This window comes from Panicum virgatum, chromosome 3N (assembly GCF_016808335.1).
Source record: "Panicum virgatum strain AP13 chromosome 3N, P.virgatum_v5, whole genome shotgun sequence".
Lineage (NCBI taxonomy): Eukaryota > Viridiplantae > Streptophyta > Magnoliopsida > Poales > Poaceae > Panicum > Panicum virgatum.
Genome location: NC_053147.1, coordinates 14,778,790 through 14,799,912, shown reverse-complemented (window position 1 = coordinate 14,799,912; position 21,123 = coordinate 14,778,790). Strand labels below are relative to the sequence as shown.

The 21,123-nt window shown below is 46.5% G+C and overlaps 2 protein-coding genes across 2 annotated transcripts; both read right to left on the bottom strand.

Annotated features, from left to right (window-relative positions):
- Positions 1-7,293: 7,293 nt before the first annotated feature.
- LOC120664534 lies at positions 7,294-11,948 on the bottom strand. The gene is made up of 2 exons (XM_039943799.1): positions 11,455-11,948; positions 7,294-7,744 (listed from the first exon to the last, which is right to left on the bottom strand). Exons 1-2 carry the CDS (start codon positions 11,639-11,641, stop codon positions 7,542-7,544), a joined length of 390 nt encoding a protein of 129 aa, XP_039799733.1. The 5' UTR covers positions 11,642-11,948; the 3' UTR covers positions 7,294-7,541.
- A 7,098-nt stretch (positions 11,949-19,046) lies between these two features.
- Positions 19,047-20,025, bottom strand: LOC120667400. Its single transcript, XM_039947481.1, has 3 exons — positions 19,902-20,025; positions 19,418-19,807; positions 19,047-19,336 (listed from the first exon to the last, which is right to left on the bottom strand). The coding sequence occupies exons 2-3, from the start codon at positions 19,757-19,759 to the stop codon at positions 19,244-19,246; spliced, it is 435 nt and encodes a 144-aa protein (XP_039803415.1). The 5' UTR covers positions 19,760-19,807; positions 19,902-20,025; the 3' UTR covers positions 19,047-19,243.
- Between the last annotated feature and the right edge of the window lie 1,098 nt (positions 20,026-21,123).

Genomic DNA, 21,123 nt, shown 5'->3' with positions numbered 1-21,123 from the left:
CGTGAGGTATCGGAAACCCAGCCCTCCCATCACCTCCGGAGGCCGAATTCGCCCGTTCTTGACTCGTTTTCTCCGCATTGAATCTGATTTCATATTTTTGGGCCGTTTTGGGACGTTTCCACTTATTTGCCATGTTGACATGCCAAATGGCCGTTTGGCCTATGTTTTGCCTCTCGTGACCTATAGCACATGTTTCTCAACTGTTTTCATCCTACCATGGTTCGTTTGCACCCGAATGGACATAGTTCCATGTGCGGGTGCCATGTACATCATTTCCGACCGAAATGAACCGTTTTCATTCCGTTGTGGGCCATTTCCATTTTTTGTCCAGGGTTACATACCGAATGGTCGTTTGGCCAATGTTTTCGCCTCCCATGACCTATAGCCCATGTTTTTCGTCTGTTTTCACCCTAGCATGGTTCGTTTCCACCCGGATGGACATAGTTCCATGTGCGGGTGCCATGTACAACATTTCGGACCGAAATGAACCGTTTCCATCCCGTTGTGGGCCATTTCCATTTTTTGGCCAGGGTTACATACCGAATGGTCGTTCGGCCTAGGTTTTCGCCTCCCATGACCTATATCACACGTTTTTCGTCCGTTTTCACCGCAACATGGTCCGTTTGAACCCGGATGAACATGGAGCCATGTGTGGCTACCATGTACAACAATTTTCCACCGAAACCAACCATTTTTATTCCATTTTAGGCAAATTTCACTATATGAACTAGGGTTATAAACCTTCTTGCCTTTCAACCAATTCCCATGACCAATACCACACGTATATCAGCCGTTCTCATCCCAACTTTGTCTGCTTGGGTCCAGCGTACAACCTTTCCATCTGGGTAGAGTATGGTTCATACTCGGACACCTTGTACAATCATGTCCACCGAAATTAGTCTGGGGATGTTTGGTTCCTTGGTGTCTTATTCATCATTGTGGCTGCTCAATGACTTGGTCCTTGTTGAGGTGCACCGGACGCAGCTTGATCACACCTCATCCCACCCCGCACTTAATCCGGTCAAGGCTCGGTGCGACTTATGCTACTTAGCTTACCTTACCCAAAAATCAGCATGTGGTCTGTACGAAAAAGGTGCTCAAGAGCCCAGCTACAAAGTTAGTCCTTAATCAACACAACAAGTCTAGCCAAGAGAGCTCCAATCTCAACTTGGCCTAGCACACTTGTTCAAGTCTAAAATCATCATTCAAAGTAGCTCAAATTTTAAACCATCCATATCTATCCAAGTATTATTTGAAACAAGCATAATCTATAACACACGAGTGGTGGTGATCTTGCCACATCTCGACTTCTACCGAAGCTAAGCATAAATAAGCTATTATATAACGTGACACATAAGCAAGCATACTCACCTAAAAAAGGGTATTCTAGATCAAGGAAGGACAATGCATAAAGATATGAGCTAAACAAACATATACACAAATATTGACTTTATGCACATACAAGACATATATACTTTGTTGATCCAAAATAAGGTTCAAAAGATGCTTAGGTGCCTGCCTTGGGTATCAACGAGGACATCGTCGACGATGGGGTCTTGCTGGGACTCGTCGACCTCTTGCTCCGGTGCTTCGGTCTCTACACGGATTTAATGATACATGATAAATAAATATGCCAAAAATGAGTGCAATGATATGAGAAAAGATATGCTCAAGCATGATCTAACAAAATTGGTTTCATGATTTTTGGACTAAAAGAAAATTAACTAAGCATTTAACAAGGTTAACACTCATATAATTAATTCAGAAAATTAAGCATTTATTTTGTGAAAAAACTTATTTTTAGCATGTTCTTGACATTATAGAAAACCAACAAAATTTGTTTCACATTTTTCTGAGCTATATGCAATTTTATATGAATTTCGCAAGATGGGAGGTAGGCTGAAAAAAAAAGATTTCGGGTCACCCGGAATTTTGGGCCGGGTCACTCGAGAACGAACAGAGATGCCCCAGGACACCCGGGATTTACTGTCGGGTCACCCGGGAGTGGCAGCAAGTTCGGCGGCGGCGATTCCGACGACGGTTTTGGGTGGGATTTTTATTCTAAGAGGTTTCTAGGAGTCTCTCAAGGTGATTCCAAGTGATAGATTTGGTAGAAAACAAGATTTAGAAGCTCGAACTCATCCATGGTGCTTGGAACTTTAGGTTTGCTTGATCCAAAATCAAAAGAGGTTAGAGAGCGATTCAAGGGAGGGGATAGCTCACCAGTGATGGGTTGGACTCTGGTGAGGTGCTAGAAGTTGATGGAGAGCGGCGTCGGAGTAGATTGAGCACGTCCTTCACTTGAAGCTTGAGAGAGATGAAGAGGAAAAGCTTGGGTACGGCCTTCTCCTTGGTTCCCGACGAGGAAGAAGTGGAGGGGGGGTGGTTGTAGCGAAAATGGCCTCTCATGCCATATTTCAATATAATGTTTTGGTGATTGATATAGACAACACAACACTTGGACTAATATGATTGTTAAGATGACTATTCTCAGGCTTTTAGGTTCAAGTGATGACAAAGAGAAGATAGACGTAGCTAGGCCTGAAAAGATATGAGCACGTCTAGGAGTTTTGGTAACACCGGTTGAACCGACGCCAGGAAAGTTGAATACGTCGGTGCAATGAACTTAGTAGCTAAGGCAAAATCTATACACCGGATGAACCGACGCTAGATATTAGTGAACGTCGATGCAGTTGTCCAGAGAGTTAGTTTTTCAGCAACTACACTCACCGGTTAAACCGACGCTGCATCGGTTGATTACGTCGGTCGATTAAGGTAACCGTTGAAGTATAACGGCTTGTTGGAAAATGCACTCACCGGTTAAACCGGTGATGACAAAAACGGGAGCATCGGTTTAACCGGTGATAGCGTTTTTTGTCAGCCTTTTTTCCAACGGCTAGTTTAGGGTGTGTGGGCTATATATATGCCACCCCACGGCTCAATTGAGTGAGCTGGAGACCAAGGAGGTATACAAGAGCAAAAGATCATCTCCAACCATCTTAGAACTTCATTGTACATCATATAGGCTTAAGCACACTTGTGAGAGTGCTTAGTGCTTGTAATAGGGATTAGTTCTTGCAAGAGCTCCCTTGAGAGAAGTCTTGCTGCGGCAAGCAATCCTTGTGATCCATCGTGTGACCCTCCGACTTGGTGTGGAGTGGCAACGACACTTTGTGCGGGGGAAGAGGAGACCCCCTCCTTGGTGGAGAAACTCCATAGTGGATTTCGGCTGGGTGATCGAGAGAGACGGTGGCGGTGCACGAGACTTGGTGTCTTGTGGGCACTTGCCTTTGCTTGCCGGCATCGCCTTGGTAGCGTAGTGCAAGACGGTGATCGGAAGAGCCTCGGTGTCCCGTGGACGTAGGCGTTTGTGCCGAACCACGTTACATGACCGTGTCTACTCGGGAGTTTGCATCCCTCTTGCACTTACCTCTTTACTTACCATATTACATTTCCGCATTTACTTTATCTTGCGTGCCTTTACTTTCCTAGTTAGTTTGTTTAGGATTGGCTATAGGTTGCAAGTTTTTTGGGGTAAGTAGAGAGTAGCAAAGATAAACCTTAGTCATAACTAGCTTGTATAGGACGTGTTAGGTTTATCTTATGCAAGTAGTTTGAGCCCTAGGTTAAAAAGCGATTAGCGACCCTATTCACCCCCTCCTCCTTTAGAGTCGGACACCCCGGTGATCCTTACAGTGGTGGAGAAGCTCTCCGGCGATGTCCTCCGGCGATCTCCGGAGAGGGTGGTGGTGGATTTGGTGGGAAGAAGGATTTCTCCTCCATGGGTGGTGGGAGAAGAGAGGAGGAGGAAAGGAGGCAGTGAGGGAGAGAATGAGAGAGTGAGAGGGAGTGGATAAGTTTTCAAGTGAGTTAAAAGACGTACCACCGGATCATTCGGAAGCTACCGTCGAGTCATCCGGGAATGGGATTTTTGGTATGTTACAGCAACATCGTTTCGTGCATGAGAAATAATGTCTACCCATTTTCTTCTCTCCTGTCAATAACTCTGTTACCATGTCATTGGTCTTGTTTGGATCCATAGGTTAGAATTAGTTTAGGCTAGTTTAGCACTAACTAGCCCTAAAGTATTCAAACAGATGGGTTAGATTGGGTTAATTTGCATCTAATCCACCCTAAAAAACTATCCCACCCAAAAGGTGCTTATTGGAGCTAGTTCTCGTGGGGCTCACCAAAAAGTGACTTTTCTCTCTCACTCCATCCACACCTAATGATTGAAAAAGCGCATTTATTGTCAATTTAACCCTGTCATCCAAACACCTCTAGAGCTAGAGTTAGTTTGGGGTTAGAGTTAGAGTTAGAAACCATGTTAGAGTATCTAAATAGGGCCATTATTTTGCTTATGTGACGGTCTATTTAATGCTATGGAAACTAGCTGATGTAGTGGGTTGAGACTGCACTTATTGGTTATTTGGATTATTGGACTGAAAAAAAAAAATTCAGACGCAAAATAGAAATCAGCCGACAGTTACGTAACGCTGTAAAAAGGCCTTACTGGGCCTTATTGGGCCAGATGTTGGATTGAAAATGTATATGCACACGTTAACAATATTAGAAAGCGGCGGAAAATCGTCTTCGGCTTCCTATCATGACGGCAAAGAATTCCCCTTCCTCTTCTTCTTCGGTTCTCAAATCCCTAGCCAATCCCTCTCGATCCGTGACACACACGAAGCCGCAAATCACAGCCTGATTCCGACCGATCCGTAGCAGATCAGCTCGTCGACGCCATTGTATTACGGCGAGATCCCGGACCACCGCCGTCGCCTCATCCACTCCGTTGGCGATGGCTTCATACTTGGTGGAGCGTACGGCTGCGTCGTCCCCTTCATCAGGGGCTTCCGCGGCTCGCCCAGCGGCGCCCGACTGGCCGCCGGAGCCCAGGAAGTTCTCAGGAACGCTCCTCGCCACGCCGGCTGGATGGCCGCCTTCTCGGCCGTGCTGTTCTCCGTGGACACGGCCATGTCGCTCGCGCGACGGAGGGAGGACCCCTTGAACCTCATCGCCGGCGGCGCCGTCGCCTTGGCCTTACTCCGTATGCACCGAGGCGCCCGCGCTGCAGCGCTGTCCGCTCCCGTCGGCGCCGCGGCCGTCGCGGTGCCCTTGGGCGTCGTTTGGTACATGTCCGAGTTGCTGAGCCGCCTCATGTCTCGCACTGATACCCTGGCGTATCTCAATCCCCGACCGGGGGCTGCATGGGTTTTCCCAGACGAACCATCGAAACAACTGGAAGAGAAAAAAAAAAGGTACGTCTTCGGTTCGAGTTTGCCCGTGCCCCTAGATCATATATATTCACTTTTGCTTTATTGGATTGCAATATTATTATGTCCGTAGGAAGGATAGTTGTAAGGTGGATGAAGGCTAGTTAAATATTTATCTTTGTGCTTTCTAATGGACCCCTACTGTTGATTTATTCCAATGTTTTATGGCATCATGAAGCAAGTCTTGTTGAGCTCTTGCTTATTTGGTTCTAATGATTGTAATGGCACTCTTTTGGAATTTATTTACCAGTAGAAGGGGATGTGCCATTGGCATGTTTTGGCTCATAAAAGCGAGTTGCTGAGTTTATTAGTTCGTAAATACTGGGTTACCGAGGGAACTTAAGAGGCTATTTCTACATTTGAAAATGTGATGGGCTCAATAGGACGGTCTGGTGGTAGGTAAGAGCAGATAGAACATATGCAATTAGAAGCTTGTGCAATACCTTGTGGAAAGAGGAGAAGATCAACACTGGGAAATGTCGATTCGTCTAGGTTTCTTGCAGCATAGTTACTGGGGCTGATGGGTTGCAAGGTTTGAAGCCTTTACTTTGTAGATTGGTTATCATCGTTCCTTTTGTTGTTTTGTGATGGATTTGACTTTGTTTAGATGTGCTTATTTTGGCTCATATGGAGATCTTTGGTGTAGTTTTTGCTTGTCCCTAAGCACTTCTAATTATTTCATACGAAACAGAAAGTCACAAATGCTGTAGATGCATTGTCCATGGATTTCAAAAAATTCTGGTGTTGAAGTTTAAACATCCGTAGTTCTCTAGTAGCTGTTTACCTGTGTTTGGCCCCCTTGAAGGATGAGGGTGGAGTTGATTTGAGAAACGCTCTGGTGCTTTAGGTTATTGTATGATCTGGTCGTGTCTCATCATTTGATGGGCACTGGTGATGAAGTTTTATTAAAATCGGGGCTGAGCTGAGTTATAGCTAGAAGCGGTGAGTGGAGGGAAAAGACAGTATGCGAAAACAGAAGCAGCGTTAGACGGTTGTGTTCTCATTTTGTTTAGAGTCTTTCATATCCGTAGTTTTTTGTCTGAATGTTTCAGTATGTCGTAAGCTGTAACCACTGCTGGCACTAATGATTGGTGGATTAAACAGCTGTGCAGAACTACTACTACAATTATGTACTCCCTCTGTCTCCAAATAAGTGTCGCTCGGAAAGCGTGTTTGTGAGCAAAACACGGACGGAGGGAGCACGACGGTGAAGTGCTTGGCCTGAACATGAAGCTTCTGCTGGATAGTAAGATGATAAAGGTCTTCGCTCGCGGCCTGGTGCCCTCGTCCTGATATTGGATTCTAGTCAAATTTGGTAGCTGTGTCGCATATCTGGATCCAGCAAACTGAGCACCTGTAAGATGAGAACGTGTTTTATGCGTATGTCTCTGTTTTATCTGGATGTAATACTCCTGCTACCCTTAAATATATGATATTTATGACAAACAATCTTCATTAGATTCGGGCAAGCTTTGACTGATTATCTGATGCTCCCACGTGTTTCTTTTCATAGCTGTTTTTCAGTTTGTGCCTGAATGTTCTTTTCCACCTGTATAAATTCTTCGCTGGACGCTGGTACAAAGGTTACACGGTGTAGCGAGCATGTGGTGACGAGATACATGGCTAATGGAAGCCACATTTCCTGGTGTTTGCACATCACTGCGTGCTCTGCATACTGAGCTGAATGACATGGTACATGTTCTGTGAATTGGCAAGCCTCATCCTCACCTGATCGATAACAATATATTTCTGATGCCAGTTATAAGATGATCGAACAGTTCTTGGGACTGAGCTTTGTCTCCTGAAGTGAAGAATAGCCTAAGAACATATCGCTACTATGATCTCAGTCATATCAAACATTAGCACATACGGAGTATAAGATAGGTCATGACCGCGGAGGATTATTAATGCTCTCAATGCACAGCACAACATTGAGCCAGGAAGCAGCAGAAGCTATGACGAACCAATATTTGGTAGATACTTGATGAATATGTGCCAAGCACTGATTGTTTGATAGAAATAGCTGTTGTGATTTTTTTTAGAACTGACAGGCGCAAAAACGCCCTGACCCATTGGATTAACAAGGCAAACTGTTTTCAAGTTACAGCACAGTTCAAAGAACACTCCCTAACTCCTACAGCAGTATAGGGAGGGCAGAAGATTTTTGCAGCTAAGCTCACGACACCAGCAAACAGGTCTGAACAACTCAAAGAGGAAAACAAACAGAAAAGCTATGGAGCGCAACACCACAGGTCGAGCACAGCTTCACACCATGCTTCGCCATGCCGCGCCCAGCTTGAAGTTCTTCATCGGTCCATGATCGCCAAAGGGGTCCTGAGGGCTTCCTCCAAGTAGCTGCACCATTGACCCACCCCTTCTGACGACGCGCCCATGAACATCGGTTTCCATAAATTCATGCACTTCCAGCATCTTGTCAGCACCATTTTTATGTCCATCCAAACCTGCCCCTGAAAAATCATTCTATTCCTTGTTAGCCAAATCCCCCAGCATACTCCAGCAGAGATGCTGTTGATCAATCCAAATTTGGAGTTATTAAGCCATTTACTAGCTAGATCAGTGTAACAATTAATCGAGATACCAGTGAAGTTCTTAACATAAGCCCAGCAGGCTTTTGCTACCACACACTCAAAGAACAAGTGATGAATAGATTCATTTTCTCCACAGAACTGACACTGAAGCAGTTTGATAATGTTCCTCTTCAAGAGGTTGTCAGTGGTCATCAGCTTGTTGTGTGACATCAACCACAGGAAAACTTGCACCCTTGGAGGGGTGTTAACTTTCCACACCGCAGGGATGAAAACTGGTTTTACTCCTCTACAATTTATCAGAGTACAAGGACTGAGAGGAATAGATCCCATTGCTTTCATACTGCCAAACCAAGGCATCATCCTCATCTCCCAACCTAATTTCTGTGACAATCTCCACCAACTCATACCATTTTTGCAACAGCATGTCAGAGAAGTTTCTCCTAAAGGTTAGCTTTACCTCATTCCCATCCCAGACATCTGCCACTGTTACCCCAGTTTGGTTACAGATGCAAAAAAGTTCCCAGAATTGAACTGCCATGGGTGCAGTCCCAAACCAAGTGTCTTCCCAAAATCTTATTTTGGTCCCATCCCCTATAACCCATCTATAACCGAATTTCAGGGCCTGAGCAGCCCACATCACCCCCCTCCAAAAAGGAGACATCTGTGACTGAGGTAAGGAGAAGATATTAGTTGCATCCCTCACATACTTTTGCCTGATGATTTCTTGCCACATTTTACCATCCCCTACAATATATCTCTTTACCCAAGACCCCAACAGGGACAAATTAAAAATTTTCAAGTCAGGAATCCCCAAGCCTCCATCTTCTTTACACATATTCACTAATTTCCAATTGACCAGATGAATCTTGCCATGCCCTTCATAATCATCCCACAGACAGTTAGCCATGTGAGAGCTTATGATATCTAAAGCCCATTTAGGGAACTTAAAGAAAGACATAAGGTACACAGGTATACTAGCAAGGCAAGTTTTGATAAGCACAATTCTACCAGCAAGAGAGAGAAGTTTCCCCCTCCAACCAGCAATCCTCCTAACTATCTTGTCTATCATAGGTTGTACATCTTCTCTCCTGAGCTTCTCATAATGGAGAGGAATCCCTAGATATTTGATGGGGAAAGCCCCAACAGGGCAACCCAAAGTTTCCTGCATACATTTTTCCTCATAGTCCTCCAGGTTCATAGGGATCATCTCACTCTTATCATAGTTGATTTTCATACCTGACATGAGCTCAAAGCAGGTAAGGATATTTTTCAGATTCTTTGCTTTGTTTATGTCATTCTCTAGAAATAAAATAGTATCATCAGCATACTGGAGGCTCACAACCCCATCAGGGATGAGCTCAGCTCCCAGGCCACTGATCAGACCATGACTAGTAGCTTTTGAAAGCATTTTGGTTAGCACATCCACAACTAGGTTAAACAGGATAGGGGAGAGGGGGTCTCCTTGTCTGAGCCCCTTCCCAGTTTCAAAATATTCCCCTTCTACATTATTAACCTGGACTCCAACAGAGCCATTATGCAAAATCCTTCTAATCCAACTAACCCATTTAAACCCAAATCCTCTTTTCCTCAGAGTATCCAGCAAGAAATCCCAATTAACTCTATCATAAGCTTTTTCATAATCAAGTTTGAGAACTATCCCCGAGCACCCACTCTTGTAAAACACTATGAATAACTTCATGGGCTGTCACCACACTTTCTAGAATGTACCTCCCTTTAATGAAAGCAGACTGATTGTTACTAATCAGCCTGTTGGCAATCAAGTTAACTCTATTGGTTAAGACTTTTGTAAAAATCTTGTAGCTACAATTCAACAAACTGATAGGCCTAAACTTGTTCATAGTGCAAGCATCATTTTCTTTAGGAACCAGCGTAATAGCAGCAAAATTAATCCTAAAAATGTCAAGCTTATCTGAATAAAAATCATCAAACATGTTCATCAAATCTTTCTTTATCAGGTCCCAAAAGCATTGGTAAAACATAAAAGACAAACCATCTGGCCCAGGGGCCCCGTCAGCATAAGAATCTAGGACAGCTTTTTTAATCTCATTTTCAGTAAAAGGAGCCTCCAAAGCTAGATTTTCCTGTTCAGTCACTTTTTGCTCCTCAAGGAAAAACTCATCATTAATGTTGATATCTTCCTTTTTCTCATATCTAAAAAGATTTTTATAATAATCAGTAGCAATTCTTTGGATATCAACAGTCTCCGTAGCTACCCCTTCAGGGCCCACCATTTGATGAATCGTAGTTTTCCTTCTCCTTTGGTTAGCTACAGTTTGGAAGTACCTAGTATTTCTATCTCCCTCCTTAATATGTTTCTCCCTCGATCGCTGCCTAGCTTTTGTTTCCTCCATAGCCCAAATCTTGTTTAACCCCATCATAACCTCATCCATCCTTTCTTTTTGGGAGGTGGATAGGTTCTGCTCCTCCGAAAGCCTATCTAAAGTATCAAATTCTGCTATAAGCTCAATCTTTTTCTTCCTATTTGCTGTTTCTATGTTAGCACTCCAGCCTCTAAATTTTTTCCTGAAGGCTCTAACTTTACCTTGCCAGGTATCAATATGACTATCCCCAACAGGGATGGAATCCCAGAGATCAGTGACAGCATGTTTGAACTCATCATGCTGGAGCCACCACTTTTCAAACTTAAATCTAGATTTAGGAAACAAAAACCCCTCACCAGAGTCCCAAAGGATAGGAGTATGATCACTGGCAGGGCCCTACAGGTAGCTAGGGGAAACTTGAGATCAAAGTCAGTGGAACAAAACACCCTGTCTAAAAGAGACATGATTAAGTTGTCCTGGTTGTTTGACTAGGTGAACTTCCTCCCCATCAGGTGGAGTTCAACCAAGTTACATTCATCTATCCAAAGGTTAAACTTGTCACACCAGTTTTGGTCTACAGCCCCATTACTTTTGTCAAGAGCACTTCTGACTAAATTAAAATCCCCCCCTATGATATGAGGGCCTTCACAGTTATCACAGATACTCCTAAGCTCAAGAAGGAAATCCTCCTTTTTATCATCATAGACAGGCCCATATACAGTTGTAATCATACTACCAAAACCATCTTTTTTATTCATGACTTTACAACTAACAGAGAAAGTATTTACTGACCAATCCACTATATCAAAATTATCTGCATCCACACCCATCAAAATCCCCCCAGCAGTCCCTCTGGCTGGCAGCCATTTCCAGCAGAAATGCTTATTGCCTGCCAAAGAGCTGAGGTATGTGGCACTAAAACTCTCTGACTTTGTTTCCTGAATACCAATAAAATCTAGGTTGTGCTCTTTACAAATATCCATAATTCTAGTGTTTCTACCCTTCTTGTTAGTGCCTCTAATATTCCAAAAAACACCTCTCATTTTCCAACCTTTTTATCAGGGTGCTTGCCCTGTCTAGCTCTTTCAGGCCCCTCTCGGCCCATGAGTTGGTTTTCTACCTCCAACAGAGGGCTACCACTCATATTTTGATCCTGCATTCTAGCTATACTCTCATCTCCAAAAATCAGGTTATCTACCTCCCCTATATTAATATCTAAAGCATTTGCTAAATAATTTTTCTAGGAATAGTTATTGCTAATAGAAATAGGAGTTTTCTTTTTCATACCTTTCCTGATGTAATTTTCCTCCAGATTCCTGATTTTCTTGATATCTCTAGCTTTTTCTTCCATGGTCCTGGTGTCTTGACTGGTCCTTAGGCTTTTCCTTTCAGCCACTACTGGCCCCCATTTTTTTCCATTTTTCCTCTTCATGCTGTTCTTCTTGGTATTCCCCAGAGTCTCAACCCCCTCCATCTCCTCTACACCATCACAGTCACCCTTTGTGCCTTCATCTTCTTCAGAGCCAGTCTGTAGATTCTCCCCCCCCCATCTGATCTTTCTGAGCCCTTACATTCTCCCAGCTGCAGTTGGATATTGAAGTCTTGAAACTTGGGCATAATGTCATCAGGCAGTGTTGGTCCAGTGATAAAGCCCCCCCTTCCCCCCACTCTAACACCTGGGTTTTAGGGTCGGAGTGGCTAGAGGGGGTGGTCTAAGTTGGTATCAGAGCCAGGTCCCGGGTTCGAAACCCACCGGCCACGCATTTCTTCCGCTGCGCGATTTCCCCTGCGGGGTTCGCTGAGACCAGCAGCCAGCAGCCACAGGCGCGGCGCGGCTCGCTCGCCGTAGGGGGAATGTTGGTCCAGTGATAAAGCCCCCCCTCTCCCCCACTCTAACACCTAGGTTTTAGGGTCGGAGTGGCTAGAGGGGGTGGTCTAAGTGGCAGCATCTCTTCATCAGCATCCCCTTTGTCATCCAGCCTTGCTTCATCTTCATGTCTTCCCTCATCCTCAAAATCCCCCTCAGTTTCTCCTGTCCAATCTTCCTCCCATATAAAAGCTCCATCTTCATCAACAACCTCCATCTCTCTCAAAATCTGAAAGATCTGTTCTTCAGTTATGTTACCATCCTGCTTGTTGATCAATGATTCAATGCCAGCCATCTCAGCTTGCTTTTTGGAAGTCCCCTGTTGATTTTGGTTTTTTGGGTCTTGTCCTGTCTCCTTCACAGTTTTTGGGTCTTTTGCTTTATTCCCACTCTCCTGTGGGTCATCTAGCAAGTCCTCATCTTCCATTTTGTAATCATCTTTACCATCTCCTCCTCCATCCCCACCATCATCATCATCTGCTTTTTGCCCTTTTACCTCCTCAGAAGGGTACTCCACTGTTATTGACACCATAAACAGGTTACCCTTCATGCAAAACAGCCTTTGTTTTGGTATCTTGGAGTGGTCTCTGCACTTGATCTTGATTCTTGCAACCTCATAAAAGCTCTGGAATAGGCCTTGCCAATCAACTTCTTCCAGTAAGCCATAACTTGAGGCAATTTGGTCAAACACTGGCCAAACACACCATTTAGGTGGCACTCCCTTGACCTGCACCCAAACCTCCTGCAGATGGGCATGTGGTTCCAGATCACCATCCCAGACTTCCACCTTAATGGAGACACCTTCCTTATGTAGGTTGATAGAATAGAGATCAGCCATGTCCTTGACTTTCTTGTTTGGAGGAAACCTGACCAGATAGCACCATTCATCAAGTTGTCTGATCTGCGATGGCCATTTTGGGTTGAAGCTCAAAGCTAATTCCTCCACCAACTCTTCCTTGGTGATTTCTCCAGTATCAATGTACACCTTGCCACAGTTGTTGACATCCACCATCAATTGATCCTCAGTTTCTGGTATCTCAATGTTGTAGAAGCCCAACCCAGATGCAGCACTCCCAATATACTTTGCACTCTTGTGTTCCTGCTTCTTGACTGGACATTCCTCCACCACATGGTTTGATTTTTTGCAGATGAAGCAAATCCTTGGCTTAGAACAATTTGCTTTGTGGTGGCCAGGGATTCCACAATTATAACAAATCACATCCACATAGCTATCTTGTTTGGCTGCTTTTACCCCTTCCTCTTCAGCTGTAGAGCTGCTCCCTTCCTGATTCTTCTTCTTGTTGTTCTCCTGGATTTTGCCGAGATGATTAACTAGTTGTGTCACCGCCCTAGCCTGGTTGGGGTTGTCCCTCTGATTGAAGAAGGGGCCATGTGGCCCTCCCTGGCGGGGAGGCCCATACCCTTGGTTGGCTCCCTGGTGGAAACCATGGTGGGGTGGAGGAGGAGGGTACTCCTCGTATGGCGGTCACAGAGGCGGTCTCCATCCGCGTCCACCCCTCCCAGATCCCCTCCCTGCCATGATCACCGCTTCAATTTTCTCCAATCGTGGCCTGATTCGACAACCCCACTCCCTCTCTCCCAGCTTCACACTGCGGACCGGCTTCAGGTGATCTCTCTGAGAAACTGGGAAGCAATCAAGCTCTGTAAATCTCCGCTGCTCAACAAGGTCACGCCGGATCCAGGTCAGGATCTGGCGAGAGTCGGCGGCGGCGGAAGCCCTAGGTGGAGCTGAAGAAGGAATCTCCCATAGCTGCCCGAAAAATTACTCCACCTCACAGACCTCTGCCACTGGGACCTCGTTGTCAGCTCTTGACCGAGTCCACCTCCCCCTTTTTTGAACTCTGTCTCTCCCGCTTGGGCGTCTGTGGATTTCTCCTTGAGTTTCACCATTGCTGCAGCACCGATCCAGGTACCCCTGATCCCCCTCGAGATCCAGATGGAGATGCGGATAGCTCACCTCCGCCGGAATCGGCTGTGGTCTTCTCGGGGGGACGAACGGAGGCAGGCGTCGCCCAGATATCTGCACTTTCCGCTTCCTTGGTTCCTGCTTGCTCCGCGTGATCTCAATGAGATCCTCGAGATCCAGCACAACTGGCCCTGGCGGCGTTGCGCGCGTCTCCTCGTCGGACTCCTCCTCCGTGGAGAGGTAGTTGAAGTCGAGGCGGCGAGGATCCCGTCGGGAAGACGGAGGTGGCGGCGGAGTCGCCCTGTTCGCCTCTTCGCTCCCTCTCATTCTCAATTACTCTCTTGCTGACTCTCAATTATGTTGTGATATATATGCACTGAACGCAGAAAAGTTGATAAAGACGTATGACAACATGACTGAGTTAGCAGCATCTACAAAAGGAGGAACACAGAGTAATTTGATTATGATCTATCACCAGATTTTCTGAACGAATGTCACCCAAACTACTGCACCGCGATGTCCACCATGTCCGATCCGCCGCTGACGTCGCACACCGCTTCGTCTCACCACGCGCGGCTGGGCGGGCGCGCGCACTCAGCCACCGTCGACGCCACCACATGCCGCATCGCCGTGCCGACACAGCGCCGACACAGCGCTCTCCTCGAACGGTATCTTCGTGGCAATCTCCCTCGGCAGGAACGCGCGGTGCAGCAGCTTGTCGTTCGTCGGCAATGTCGGGCATTGGCATCTATCTCGTTGCCCGTCATGAGGTCACGCTCCCGGAAGAACTTCCCTGGCTCCGGCCGGCGACCACTTCGGCTGCCGATGCCCGGTCGCCGTCTTGGACACCTCCATCTTGGTTCTTGGACATGTTCTGGACTTCTGGTATTCCTTGAACTCGACGCCTTCAATTCGTTGGAGTACGCCTTGAGCCCTCTTGAACGTCGTGTTGTCGCCAGAGTTGTGCGTGCAGCCGATGCGGCCGGTGGTTGGAGGTTGGAGGCTTGGAGCCCTGCTGGCCGTAGCCCTTGAACGTCACGCCCTAAGTCCTTTCGTCTCGCGAACAAAACACGCCGCCGCCGTCGTCGTTTTCGTCTGGCCGCCGCCCTCCGCCCTCCGCCGAGCCGCTCCCTGCGCGCCTTCCCGTGAACAACGTGCCGAGCGCCCGAGCCCGTGCGTCGAGCTGCGCCTCCCGCCGTTCTGGAGTTCAGCCGCGCTGCCGCCATGGAATCCGGCACGTGCGACGTTTCAGATTCCAACGCGACGGACCCTGCGTAGGACCAGCGGGCGGGCGCCGTTGAACCCATCGTCGCTGTTGGTCCCGTCGTCGCCGCCATGGATCATGCCATCATCATCGTGAACTATGAACTTAAGTTTATTCTGAACCTGTATCCCTATACTTGGATGTATTCCTGAACGGACATGTTTGTTTTCGCATTGGGAACAGTTTAATCTAAACCTGTATGCTCTTATCTGAACAGCAACAAGAGCTTCTTATCTGAGACATGTTTGACATCAATTTTATGGTTCCACTTGACTCAATCTCATTATCAAATTGACTCAATCTTTCAGTTACATATTTTGGCAGCTGAACCCTTTCAGGTGTTATCGTCTTTCAAGGATCAAATTGGCTTGGTTTTTTCATGGACATCATCATCATCATGAGTTGGTGCATCTGGATGGCAAGAAATGATCTAATTTTCAGAGGAATTCAACCAGACTTGTTATCTGTTAAGAGTCGGTTTAGAAAAGAGTTTGCCTTAGTTATTCTAAGAGCAAAGATTTCGCGTCAATCTTCTATGTCTTCATGGCTAGATGCTTCTCTGTAACCTTTTTCATTTTCTTTGTTTGCTTTTACGTTTCTTAAACTTTGTACTCACTCTGTACCTATTTTAATTTATATATATAACCAGTAGGAGCTCCTGCTCCTCCTGTTCACTCAAAAAAAATCTCATTATCAAATGAGATAACACAGTACAATTCCATTGCATATTTGCAGTCACAATCTTTCAGAGTTTCAGATTACAATATCGATTGGCAGGCCAGGGAACGTGTAGTGCATGGTTGCTTCCCACAGCTAGCTTCGACAAGCTGAGGCCTCCCACAAGACTGTCTGTTCTGTACTTGTGTGGGATGATGGTGATGCATGCTGTGAACTTGAGGAGCGCCGCTCTGCTGGCTGTTGCTCCTGTCGGCGAAGCTGTTCCAGCCAACGGTAGTCGAGGAGAGTCATGGCTCAGGATTCAAAATCCAAAACCTAACGACGTTCAGGTACCCGCACGGGCGGGGACACGACCGCGGCGGCGGCCGGCGACGACAGATGGTAGAAAGCGCAGCTCTTCCGGCCGGCAGCGACGTCGAGCCAGCCGGGCGGAGGCGCGTAGGGAGCGGCGAGGCGGAGTGCGCCGGCCCTACGAAGACGACGGCGCGCGGCCAGACGAAAGGACGGGGGCTTGGCGGGCGGGCGGACGGACCGACGGACGTACGGTGGGGGTTTAAGTGCGAAAAAGGTATTAGCAAGGATGAGTTCGGGTGCTTAAGTGCAAATTAACCTCATCTCTAATCTTATCCATTAGATGAGTATCCTACGGTCTGTCTTGCGTAGAGTTTGCAAAGGTTGCACAGGAGTTACATTTTTCACTTGATACGCTGCCGCTTGGGTTTGCAGGACTGCTGCACCCAAAAAAAATTCCGCTCTTAGAGCTAATTGTCGTCACAGTACGCGGGCTTCGTATTTAGAGTTCGTGGAGTTGGCTTAAGGATTAATTGTTTCATTGTTTGCACGGTTAAGAAGAAGTCCATTTGCATTGTGAGGATAGATGGGTAAGCGTTCTCACCTTCATAGAAACTCGAATTTTCCTGTGTGCACACGAAAAAACCCCAGAGAAATTCGGCACGCAAGGAAAATTTCGTTTTCCAGTAGTTGTAATTGGCTTTGTAAAGCCACTTGATATAACTGGCAGATATAAAAAGTTCTCTTTCTCAAACAAAGTGAGATCCACTTGATATAACTGGTTGATCAACATGTTTGTTTCTAGCATGAAATTAGTTGAGCAAGGTGGTACAATATATTATCACACACGGACACACCAGATCCGGAGCGCAGGTTTTGGACTTTGAACACCTAACGGATGATTTTACCTACGTAAGTTCAAATGCTTCATTGACGATAATAACCTTATATTCATCCTGGATACGACAGACGGTGAAACAAACAATATATTATTGCGCAGCCCCTGATATAAGATTTGATCCCAACTTGATAGCAAAACTACATGTCACAGTGTATACATTGGAGGTCATCGCCTTGCATATTTATGCCAAAAAAAATGGAGAGGAATTAATAAACTTTGCTTTTGATTACTTCCTAACATTTGTGTACTTTTCCTCTATTATTAATAATCGGCATATAATTTGAGAATATTATTAAAACTTGGTTGCGTGCGGATCCTTTTTCTACTTAAAAAATGTTATATTTACGTCTTCTGCGATTTGCACAAGGGAAAACACCGGCAAAAAGGTGTACTGAAGAAACAATATTATTCTTTTTAGCAAATGTTCAATGTTGGGTGCTAGGTGCATGCAATATTTTTTCTTGAAAAGTAAGATTCGTTCTGTTCGTTTGGCTGGTGGCTGGTGCTGACTTGTTTCGAGAAAAAAGTACTTCTGGTTGGTAGCTGGCGGCTGATTTGTTCTGAGAGAAAAGTATTGCTGGCTGATTGTCTTGTACTGATCTTATTATTGTTATGGTCAGATGTTATAAGGCCAGCCTCAGTGGAGAGGTTCATCGCACAGTTACCAAGACTGTAAATTTGATAACTGTACCAACGGAGAGTCATAGTGATCACCCTTCTCTTTCATTTCATGACATTCCATCTCTTCTCTCCTCATAAATTTGTTGATGTGGCATAATATTTAATGCTTATAACCCTCATATGACACTCTCTATTGAGACTGGCCTAATGCACCTATAACACTGCCAAGTGGGGCTCCAAGATTGGTCCGAAAGCTTTTCACTTATCGAGAGTGGTGTGGATCGACCGGAGTTCATCCCTGACATGATTTTGATCAGATCGAGCGGAGTGTGTGAAAAGTTAAAGTAATTAATAATTAACCAGCTTCGCTGTCAGCCATGCATGCGGAGCATCTCCAAAAGTTCTTTAAATATTTCTTCTAAAAAGTCCATGTTTACCAACTCCTAAAAATATTTTAGGAGAAAAAAAGAAAATCATCTCCAATAGTTCCTAAAAAACAGATTCTAGCTGCCACTACCGGATTCACTGGCTTTGCCGAGTGCCGGTTACACTCGGCAAAGGCCAGTTTGCACTCGGCAAACTCTTTGCCAAGTGCTACACTTGGCAAACGCCACTCGACAAAGTCTCCCACGGCAAAGGGATCTTTGTCGAGTGTCGGATTTCGGGCACTCGGTAAAGCAGCCACGTGGCGCCACCCTGGGCCGGCACTTTGCCGAGTGTCGGAGTCTGGCACTCGGCAAAGTGCCGGCCCAGAGTGGCGCCACGTGGCCGCTTTGCCAAGTGCTGGATCTTGGCACTCGGCAAATGTTTGAAACTTTGCCGAGTGCCAGGGTTTTAGCACTCGGCAAAGTACTGTCGTTCTGTCCTGTGGAAGGCCACTTTGCCGAGTGTATTGGCTTAATCACTCGGCAAAGTGGCCTATTTTTCTTTTTTGCTTCTTTTTTCTCTGTTTTTCGATACAAATACAACCAATATATATATATATATATATATATAAATGCAGGGGTAATTACAGGCAGTTATAACGACAAATATATAATTGTCAATTGCGACAATAGCATCGATACAAATAACACAAGATAATGTCCATCACATCACATAAAACGAGTCTGAAAGTCCATCACATAGATAGAGTCCGAATACAAGTCAATCACATCACATCACAAGTCCACAAGGATACTACAAGTCCATCACATCACAAGTCCAGTAGGGTACTACAAATCACTCACGGTCAGGTGGAGGGGGGTGGCCAAGATTGCCACGGGGCCGCCGGCGAGTTCTGGTCCGGAGGAGGGTCGTTCGATGCGTTCCACGACTGTTTCTGCAAATAGAAACACATAAATTGAGTAAGAATAACAAAGATATAATAATTAATATCTACAAACAAAGCATACTCACGGGAGTGTCAGAAGGTCCTGCAGAAAAGTAAGGCTGAGCTGGTAAGGCGAAGGGAGGAGGCGGCGTCGCATAGTTCATCGACACGCCAAGTCCTTGCATCCAGGTGACCATGCTGTGCAACATAACCGACTACTCCTCCCTCAGCTTCCGCTCCTGCTCCAGCTTGGCCTCGATCTCCATTCGGCACCTCCTCTCCTCCTCAAACTTTGCCTCCATCTCGGCCTACAAGATTTAAACCTCCATGTTACAATACGAAGCAAAGTTTCATTTTAATCATAGAACGACAACTAAATCTAAACTAACCTGTCTCTGGTGCACGCTGGCCACTGAAGTCTCAGGCCATGGGCGTATGGGTGGGGTCGAGTCGGTGGTACTTGCCCTAAGCTGCGAGAGACTGGGCGTACTCACCGTGTCGACCAAGCTGTTGGCGATCAAGTACCGCCCGTGCTTCTTCCCTTGTCCCGCCCTCATGATGGCTTCTCCGGAGAGTGGCGCGGTGGTCGGATCCCAAGTCTCCCCGTGGAGCGCCCTTCCCACCTTCGCGTACGCATTGATGCGCGCGTGGATGCTTGGGTTTGTGTAGGCCTCTGGTGGAGCCGCCGGGTTGTAGGCCACGTCCGATGTCGCCCTGCCCATGTGAGACATGGCGTACGCCGTGAAGTCGTTGCAAGACTGGCCTGGATGAGACTCCGACTGCCAAGAAGTCAACAAGATGATTAGTAAGAATAAAAAATATAGCTTTAGAAAGAATGAAGAAATTAGTGAACTTACCCAAATATTCTTGTACTCGCCGAGGCTAAGGCTCCCTTGATGATGTGCCGGACCCGGCATCATCAAGCGGCGCTCCCGGCATAAGGCGTGCTGGCGGGCCCAATCCTCGCTGATCCACTTGTCCACCATCATAGACCAGCACTCGGTCTTGTTTGCGCACCAGTTCGGAGGCACCTAAACGTAATGAAGTGCATGACATATTGTAATAGAAAATACAAGAAAAATGAGTAGAGATGGCATTTATTTACCCTTAAGTACTGGTCTCGCGTGAGGAAGATGTCCCTTGCGGCTGGTTTCTTGACACTCCTCTTCTCGAACTCGGCGCAGTACATAACGACGGCCTAGACACGCGCCTCTTAGTGCATGTCCTTCACCAGCTTGTAGCAAGCCTGGTGAGCAAGCTCATTCGCCCGGGCCTCATAGCCTTCCTCACAAGATAATTGCAATCATTATTCCAAAAATTAAAACAGAATGCGATATTTCAACCATTTTAGTTCGAGGATGACTTACCCACAACTCCCCGACCACCCGCCTCGCTTTGGTGGTGAAGTTCCTTCCTTCGCGATCAGTAGCATCCGGGCTGGCCATGTAGTGGTCCCACGTGTATGCCGGCTCCAGAACCCCGGGATGCATCACGAGCCCGGGGAAGTACAGCCGGCACAAAAGACCCAATATACCATTGGGCTTCCGTTTGTGCTCACCAGGCTGCACAAAAAACCACCCCCTGCAAGAGTGTTTAAAGTAAAATTTTAGTTAGTATTGCAATTTTAAATATATGTAATGCATAATAAATAAGTACTAACATACTTACTTAGACTCTAGTGGCCGAATCATCGGGCGTCTCGCTAGAGGTATCGGACGTCACGGGAGTTGCGACGGTCCACGCAACCACACCACCCGCTCATCTCCTGCCGCCCCCTCCTCGGCCTCCTCCTCATCCTCCTCCTCATCCCCCTCTACGTGCTCCTCCTCCTCCTCGCTCCCCTGGTCCTCCAACCTCTCCTCCTCCTCCTCCTCCTCCTCCTCCTCTACAGGAGAAGGGGTCCTCTCCCTCCTCCCCCTCCTCACCTTACCTCCTCCACCACTCCCACTACCTCCTCCTCCACCCCTCCCTCTCCGTCTCCCTTTTCCTCCCCCTCCTCCACCACCTTTGCGAACACTACGGCTCCCGGACCCCTCAGGTGCGTCGGACCCACTACCGCCTCCTCCACCACTACCTCTGTACAAAGAGCTCAGCC

What these genes read in the sequence shown, in the direction of transcription:
- LOC120664534 (XM_039943799.1), bottom strand. Translation starts at nt 11,641, where the DNA reads ATGGAGGGGGTTGAGACTCTGGGGAATACCAAGAAGAACAGCATGAAG. An exon ending in GGAAAATTACATCAGGAAAG is followed by an intron (nt 7,745 to 11,454) that starts GTATGAAAAAGA and finishes ATGATTTTTCAG; the next exon opens with GGGCAGGTTTGGATGGACAT.
- LOC120667400 (XM_039947481.1), bottom strand. Translation starts at nt 19,759, where the DNA reads ATGTCTCACATGGGCAGGGCGACATCGGACGTGGCCTACAACCCGGCG. An exon ending in CCAGCGTGCACCAGAGACAG is followed by an intron (nt 19,337 to 19,417) that starts GTTAGTTTAGAT and finishes TAAATCTTGTAG; the next exon opens with GCCGAGATGGAGGCAAAGTT.